Source organism: Scyliorhinus torazame, chromosome 15 (genome assembly GCF_047496885.1).
Source record: "Scyliorhinus torazame isolate Kashiwa2021f chromosome 15, sScyTor2.1, whole genome shotgun sequence".
NCBI lineage: Eukaryota > Metazoa > Chordata > Chondrichthyes > Carcharhiniformes > Scyliorhinidae > Scyliorhinus > Scyliorhinus torazame.
The window spans coordinates 205,515,849-205,524,488 of NC_092721.1; the positions used below are offsets into that span (position 1 = coordinate 205,515,849).

Below are 8,640 nucleotides of genomic sequence, written 5' to 3' on the forward strand. Positions count from 1 at the left end.
CCTCCCAGGATGATAGACGCAAGTCGATATCTTACAGCGTCTTGAACACGCCTCGAAGGTTGGGGAACACCCTGCTGAGGGGCATCAATAAAAGGGCAACCCCCAAGAAAACCCCCAAGAAATCACCCAAGAAATCTCCCAAATCAAATTCTAAAAAGGTAATTCTCTGATTAAATGGCAGGGGTACAAGTGTCAGGAGGAAAGCTTTGTGCTTTTTGAATACTGTTTGGGTTGTGCGTGTTTCTTGACCATCTCTGGTTTGCTGGAAATATTGAAAGTCAACCGTTGGTGTGAATATAGAACATACAGTGCAGAAGGCCAGTCGGCCCATCGAGTCTGCACCGACCCACTTAAGCCCTCACTTCCACCCTATCCCCGTAACCCAATAACCCACCCTAACCTTTTGGTCACTAAGGGCAATTTTATCATGGCCAATCCACCTAACCTGCACATCTTTGGACTGTGGGAGAAAACCGGAGCACCCGGAGAAAACCCACGCAGACACGGGGAGGACGTGCAGACTCCGCACAGACAGTGACCCAACGGGGAATTGAACCTGGGACCCTGGCGCTGTGAAGCCACAGTGCTATCCACTTGTGCTGCCCATGACTGTGGGACTGGATGTGGGCCCAGAGTGGGTAAGGACGGCAGATTTCCTCTCCTAAAGGACACGAGTGAACCATCTGGGTATTTAATAGCAAACCAGCAACCTTGTGGCCGCTTTAATTAATGGCTGCCCAGATTGATTGCATATGAGTGAGTGGCAGATACATGGTAGGTGCGGTATAACATTGACGAGTGTACTTTGGTCGGAGAAACAGAATAGCCAAGTATTGTTTCGAGGGTGATAGATTGGGGAATGTTGTCTTGCAAAGGGAGCGGTGTGCCCTCGTGCACCAGTCATTGACTGAAAGGTGCAGCAAGGCAAATGGTATGTTGGTTTCCATCGCAAGAGGATTTATGTTCAGGGACAAGGATGTCTTACTGCAGCTGTACAGGGAATTGGTGAGACCACAGCTGGAATATTGTGTGCAGTTTTTTATCTCCTTATCTAAGAAAGGTTATACTTGCCATAGAGGGAGTGCAGTGAAGGTTCACCAGACTGATGGCAGGAGAATTGTTGTATGAGGAGAGATTGGGTCGACTCTGTCTTCACTGGAGTTTAGAAGAATGAGAGGGGATCGAATTGAAACGTATAGAATTCTGGCAGGCTGGGCAGACTGATGTAGGGACGCTGTTTCCTCTGGGCTGGGGGGTCTAGAACAAGGGGTCACAGTCTCAGGATACGGGGTAGGACATTTGGAACTTGAGATGAGGAAGTACCTCTTCACCCAGAGGGTGATGGGCCTGTGGATGGGCCAGAGGGTGATGGGCCTGTGGATGGGCCAGAGGGTGATGGGCCTGTGGAATTCACTGCCACAGAAGGCTGCGGATGCCAAATTTGAGGAAAAAGATTTTTAGACACGAAAGACATCAAGGGGTATGGGGAGAGAGTGGCATTGAGAGGCTCAGCCATGATCATATTGAATGATGGAGCAGGCTCGAGGGGCCGAATGGCCTACTTCTCCTATTTACTGTGTATAAGCCGTCTTATAGGCGTTTGAACTTTTAATGTTTGTGTTTGTCCAGTATCATAGGCACTGGGACAGCACCCCCCCTCTAATTGCTGCTACTTGAATGGTTCCCATTCCCCATGGTGCCCTGAACCTGGATCCTTGTCCTCTCTTCACCCTTACTGCGGGCAGCTAGCCTGTGGCCTAGTGAATGTCTGTGCGAGGCACCGTCGCAATGAAACACCCAGTCCGCATGCAAGAAACAGTGGGCTGGGCGAGTATTAAGAGACCAGAGAGCTCATCTGTATCCTCCTCTGCCATTGGATCAATCTGCACTCACTGTGTGTGCGCCCCCCCCCCCCCACCCCCCAGCCTGTCCGATAATGCTGCCACCTGCAACACCATCCCCCAGGAGCCAGTAATATTGTTCAGCACATCGAGAAAAGGGAGTGGGTGTTCTACCTGGTGTTCTGGGACCAGCGTTTACTCCTCTGCCAGCGTGTAAACTCTGGTGATTTGGGTATGCCACTGCTTGCTGTGCCCTCGGGCTAATCACCTGTTTTACTCTGTTTCAGGAAATTGGCAGCCGAAAAATGCCCAGGAACGTGAAGATGTGAGTGTTGATTGGAGGGCAACTTGACAAGATCCCTGAGGAGGAAGCTAACCCGCCCAGGGCTGGATGTTTGTGCAGACCCGTTCTGTCTGAAGGCAATCGGGCAAACTGCTGACTTACTCTTTTATTTTTTTAACGAAACAATTTGCCTTAAGAGTGACTAACGAGGTCAGACTGAATACCAGTCAGCGTAGAGTACAGTAGTATCAGGAGGGTGAGTTAACTGACTCGCTCCTAGTTTTCAATTCTCATACTGGTTACTCGAGTATTAGGATCGCGGCTGAAACTTTCTATCAAACTATATTTCTTACGTCCTTTTGCAAGCCTTGCCTGTTGTAAATTTTCCGGTTGGTGTTTTTGAAGCAGGTTTTCTCCTTTGATAAGACCGTACAGTGGCAGCTTTTTAGCACCTGTCACCTGCAGGGGCAGCTTAGTGCGCGTAACTTTATAAAGAAATGCAAGTTGAGGCCCAAAGCTCTCAGCTGACGGGGAGGGGGCCAGGGACCCAGTTTATCTAGCCTCGGGGTACACCTTATCTCCCCTATCCCTCCTATTTTCCCCCCCCCCTCCTTCTCCCCCCGCCCCCTCCCCACCCAGAACACTTCTTGTTCCCATGTCCGAATTGAGGGAAGCCAAGATTCCTCTCCCCCCACCTCCTGCCACTGTATGGCTCTACAGAGCATTCCTGCAGCTAGTTAGATTGTAGCTGTCGCGCGTTGTCGCGTTGTGACTATGCAGGGGGCGAGACATAAGAATGGAGACCTGGTCTGGTAACCTATCTTAAAGCAGTGGTTGTCAATCACTTGGTAATTGGTGGAGGCGGCATTAATAATCCGACCCTTTCGATCAGGTCCACTCTGACCGAGCATCGCTCTCTTGCCTGCCTCTACTTTCGGGTTAATTTGAAATCGCAGTGTGTTAGCAAAGAAATTGTTTGAATAACTGTGTGCTGTATTTGGGAAAGTGTTGACACAGTTAGTTTGAACATCGCCACAAGGTAGCTTCTTCCCTTTTGAGAGCTCGCCTGACCTCTGCTTCGCCACCTTATCCCCTCCCGTCTCTAGGTCGAGCAGAGGTGAGCGAGAGTGAATATTGAGCCAAACCGCTTGTGGGGTTGCTGGGGGCTGTTGACGAGAGCGATTTGGCTCAGATCAGCCTCACCCACGAGACGCACCACCTTGTGGTTAATCAGCTGGACATTGTGGTTACGTACAAATCGCTGACAATAGAGACTTCTAATTGGTGGTAAAGTTAGCGAGAGAGTAGGGTGAGGAAAGTACAGAGAAGAAATTAGAAGGAGAAGTTTATCGTGATCAGATTCAAATTGCAGTCTTTTATCCCCACCTCCCCGACCCAGATATTGGAGTAAAAGACTGAGCAACAAGTGCTGTCTTTAGTCTCGCGTGCCGGGTGTCAATCTTCGGGACCCCTTAGAAGTTATTCAATTGTCTACTTTAAAAAAAAAAAAACATTTTAGGAAATGAAAGTATTCATTATTGATCCGGATGTACAACATTCTGGTGCTGGGAGGCGGGTGCAGGTCCTTCTCGTATTGTCCACCTCCCGTCACTCTCCCAGTGCCACTGTCTGTGTAATTAATCCTGACCGTGTTCACAGACATGTCACTCCAGGTCTCTGCCCTGTGCGAGCTTGCCCCCTGTATAACGCAGTGCCACGTTATGTATATGTAGACATTATTAATCAGTGATTGCGTGTTTATTATGATAAGCCTGTTTTAAGCTCTTGTAGGTATAATGAAGTTGAATATTGAACTTTTAAAGACACATGGCTAATTTCAGTCTCCGCAAACACAGGGCACTGTGAGCTGGTAACAGAATCCAGCTGGCTAACGGCAAAATTTATTTAACTTTTAGAATGCCTGATACCAGCCTGAGAAAACATCAGATCTTTTTATTTTAAATAAACTGAGAGGATCAGGCTAATCCAGACAGTACTGGAGAAACGTCAAGGTGTGTGGGTGTATGTGTGGGAGAGCGTGTGGCGCGCTGTGTGCGCGTGTGGGAGAGCAAGTGGGGCGCTGTGTGCGCGTGGGAGAGCGTGTGGGGCGCTGTGTGTGTGTGTGTGGGGCGCTGTGTGCGTGTGGGAGAGCGTGTGGGGCGCTGTGTGTGGGGGAGAAGGTGTGGGCGCTGTGTGTGCGTGTGGGAGAGCGTGTGGGGCGCTGTGCGTGTGGGGCGCTGTGCATGTGGGGTGAGCGTGCGTGTGGGGTGCTGTGTGTGCATGTGGGGTGCTGTGTGTTTGTGTGGGGTGCTGTGTGTGCGTGTGGAGCGCTGTGGGAGAACGTGTGGGGTGCTGTGTGGGGGGGAGAAGGTGTGGGCGCTGTGTGCGTGTGGGGCGCTGTGTGTGCGTGTGGAGCGCTGTGTGTGGGGGAGAAGGTGTGGGCGGTGTGTGTGCGTGTGGGGCGCTGTGTGTGCGTGTGGGAGAGCGTGTGGCGCGCTGTGTGCGTGCGAATGGGAGAGCGTGTGGGGCGCTGTGCGCTCGTGTGGGGCGCTGTGTGTGCATGTGGGGCGTTGTGTGGGGTGCTGTGTGTGCGTGTGGAGCGCTGTGTGCATGCGGGGCGCTGTGTGTGGGGGAGAAGGTGTGGGCGCTGTGTGCGTGTGGGAGAGCGTGTGGGGCGCTGTGTGCGTGCGGGGCGCTGTGCATGTGGAAGAGCGTGTGGGGCGCTGTGTGTGGGGGAGAGTGTGTGGGGTGCTGTGTGTGGGGGAGAAGGTGTGGGCGCTGTGTGTGCGTGGGGGCGCTGTGTGCGTGCGGGGCGCTGTGCATGTGGAAGAGCGTGTGGGGCGCTGTGTGCGTGTGGAAGAGCGTGTAGGGCGCTGTGCGCGTGTGGAAGAGCGTGTGGGGCGCTGTGTGCGTACGGGAGAGTGTGTGGGGCGCTGTGTGTGTGCGGGAGAGCGTGTGGGGCGCTGTGTGTGTGCGGGAGAGCGTGTGGGGCGCTGTGTGCGTGCGGGAGAGCGTGTGGGGCGCTGTGTGTGTGCGGGAGAGCGTGTGGGGCGCTGTGTGTGTGCGGGAGAGCGTGTGGGGCGCTGTGTGTGTGCGGGAGAGCGTGTGGGGCGCTGTGTGCCTGCGGGAGAGCGGGTGGGGCGCTGTGTGCATGCGGAGAGCGTGTGGGGCGCTGTGTGCGTGCGGGAGAGCGTGCGGGGCGCTGTGTGTCTGGGGTGCCACTGGGGGAGATGTGTGGATGTTGGAGGGGGGGGGATGGAGGGGCTGTGTGGGGTTGGGGAGATGTGTGGATGTTTGGGGGGGGATGGGGGGACTGTGTGGGGTTGGGGGAGATGTGTGGATGTTGGGGGGGGGGATGGAGGGGCTGTGTGGGGTTGGGGAGATGTGTGGATGTTTGGGGGGGATGGGGGGACTGTGTGGGGTTGGGGGAGATGTGTGGATGTTTGGGGGGAGGGATGGAGGGGCTGTGTGGGGGGTTGGGGGGAGATGTGTGGATGTTGGGGGGGGGAGTGGGGGATGGAGGGGCTGTGTGTGTGTGTAGTTGAAAGTGTTTTTCCAAGTCCAATTGCTTTGACGAAAAGTTGGAGAGAAACTCGGAGTTTCCTTTAACTTCCCGTGTTGGTGGCTGAGAGTGAGTGATACGTGAGTGAATGTATTTGAATGCATACGTATGCACATCAGAGTATGTGTCTGTTCTTGCAAAGGATCCTGAGCACTGTGGAAAGGTGGGGCGAGTATCTTGATTCCCTTCCTCAGAGATTCACCAAGTGGATCTGCTCTTGTATCAGTTTCACTGGGGAGTGGGTGCCAGTTAATCCCAAAATCCCAGCGCCCATCCCTCACTTGAGCCCATGGTCACCATGGAGACGCACTTATTAAAAAAAAACACGTTTCTGAAACGTGTCTTGCTGCTGACTGAGCTCCCGGCTCAGGGGTCCTGCAGCCAGCTTGGAACTCCGTCCTCACCCTGTGTAAAAGCAAGGTGGCATTGCTGGGCATGTAGGTGAAGGCCAGCGGGAGATGCCAGTATTTGGCATGGAGCAGAGATCTGCCTTTTCCCCTCCTCCCAGCTACTGGCCACCCTGATCCAGGGAATTTTCCTCCCAGTTTATACTTTGTTGTTTCCCAGTGTCCTTTTCATATCAACAGCAGCCAGCCTAAGCAGGAACCTTCGAGCACTTGTACATGATTGAGAATCTGTCAGGTTTTGGTGACTCACCATGTGCTTAGTTTGTGTGGGCGCAGGTGGTCAGAGAAGGCGTTTCCTGGTGGTCCCACTATCTGGCCGATCTGTCTGCAGACAGTGGCGTACGGTGATTTTGCCTTGTGGTGATTTTTATCACCGACTATATTACTGTCTGAGATGATGTACTATTTGCTCTCTCTAAAGCAGGCTCTTAATATTAATTTTTTTTATACAAAATGTTTAGACTGTCTCTTTTTCTCTCTACAATGCAGTCCTTCCGAATGCACAATGTAATCCTAAATGTTGTCTCCACTTAATAAAATAAATGTACCTGTTGCATACTCCCTGCCTGTGGTTTTTGAAGGAGATGGTGATGCTGTAACAAAGCAGAGTTATTCTGAGGCAGAACCGGCTGGAGTTAACTCTTTAAAAACTTATCAAATGAGCTGGAATCTCTCCCATACTCAGCTGCCTGTGGGCCAGGGAACCGCCTCACTGAGAGAGAGAGAGAGAAAGGGTCACGTGTTTGCACAGCGCCTTCACAGATAAGAAGTAAAAAGCTGGGAATACTCAGCAAGTCTGGCAGCATCTGTGGAGAGGGAAACAGGGTTAACGCTCCCTCAGAACTGGGAAAAGTTTGAAATGTAATAGGTTATGAGCAAAGGGTGGGTGGGAGAAAGACAAAAGGAAGGTCTGTGATAGAGTGGGAGAAGGGAGAGATTAAATGACAGAAGTGTTAGTACCCCAGGGTCAACGGGAATGGACAAGTGAATGACTGCTTCACCTGGAAGGAATGTTTTGGGTCCTGGATGGTGAGGAGGACGGAGTTAAAAGGGCTGGTGTTGCGTCTCCTGCATTTGCATGGGAAGGGGAAGCACATTGGTGTTGATTGTGGAGTGGACCAGGGTATCAGGGAGAGAATGGTCCCTTCACAGAATGATGACGGGGAAGATGTTTTTGGTGGTGACAGCATCATCCGGTGAGTGCGGAGGCTGGTGGGGTTGAGGATGAGGGGGTTTCCTATTGTGGTTCTGGGAGCACGGAGAAGTGCTTGGAGCAGGAGTGTGGAAAATATGGTGGACACAGCGAGGGTTTGTCAGCAACAGTGGGGGGGGCACAGGGAAATCAAAAAAGGGGAGGGGGGAAGGGGCAAGTCTCAAATCCCGGTGTAGAAAGACTGCATCATCGTCTAAACAGGTGGATGGAGGAGGAGGAACTGGGAGGATAAATCCATGCAGCTGTAAGGAAATGTAATCGAGGGAGTTAGCGGGATTGTAATAAATATTAGTTGATGGTCTCCTAAAGTTGAAGGGAAAAGTCTGGGATGGATGACATTAAACAAAGAGAAAGTTGGAAGTGAAGTTGATAAAATTTTCCAATTCTAGACGGGAGGGAGATCGGGCACCAATACAGTCAACACTGACCAGAAAAAGAACAGGGGAGAATGGGCCTGCTTTTGGAATAGTGCTTACATCCACCCACGAGGGCGATGAAAACCCTGTTTAATACCTCTTCTGAAAGACAGTCCCTCCGAGAGTGCGCCATCTCCCCCCACTGGGGCCTGCCCCTCCGTGCGGCACTCCCACAGTACTGCAGCGGACTGGGCCTTGGCCTCTAGATGTTCTGACTTGGGAGTGGGATTGCTGCACAATGCGCCAAGGCTGACAACACAAGGCAGCTTTGCTTTCCCCGCTGGCTCGGTGACGTTGGGCCTGCGGTGCTGAGGTTCCAGTATCGTTCTCTGAAGTTGGCAACTGAAATGTTAAATTGTTTTCCCTGCTGTTGCAGTTTCTGTTTTCCCTCCTCGATCGACTCCATTTCACCTCGCACCCTCCACATAAATATTCCCTAGCTCCGTTACATCCTCCTCCCACACTGTATCATTCTGTTAGCTCCGTGACGAATGTGGCCCATCATACAGCTGCTGGCCCCGAAGCTGTAGTATCATCAATGTACACTCATGAAATTAATAGTATGATTTATTCTGATTTTTAAAAACTGTAAAATTCGATGGTTTTTAAACAACCGAAGTTATTTTGTGATCTTGATAGCAAGTATTTTTTAAGCATGCAAATTTAACCGTTCTTGGTGTTCTGAGGTTAACACGCGCATCTTTAAAAACCATGTGGTGTCCTGAAGCATTTGCCAGCTATTGAAAGACGCCTGAAGTGTAGCCACTGTTGCAATTTAGGCAACTCTGCAACCTGTGCACACAGCAAGGGTCCACAGACGGCAATGGGATTAATATCGACCAAGACACCTGATTGGAGGACTCCTTGGCTTTTCCAGTAGTGGTTGTGGGAACGTCTCGGTGAAAGGTGGCCACTGCA

At 51.7% G+C, this 8,640-nt stretch overlaps 1 protein-coding gene across 5 annotated transcripts in view; it reads left to right on the top strand.

The window, feature by feature from the left end:
- LOC140392141 (nuclear mitotic apparatus protein 1-like) overlaps positions 1 to 3,670 on the top strand; it is a 177,701-nt gene extending 174,031 nt beyond the window's left edge. For all 5 annotated transcript variants that reach the window (XM_072477486.1, XM_072477487.1, XM_072477485.1 and 2 more), the window contains 2 exons: positions 9 to 158; positions 2,129 to 3,670. In XM_072477486.1, coding sequence (XP_072333587.1) covers positions 9 to 158; positions 2,129 to 2,170 — 192 coding nt within the window. In that variant the 3' untranslated portion in view covers positions 2,171 to 3,670. The remainder of the gene's footprint in view (positions 1 to 8; positions 159 to 2,128) is intronic.
- The last annotated feature ends 4,970 nt before the right edge of the window (positions 3,671 to 8,640 follow it).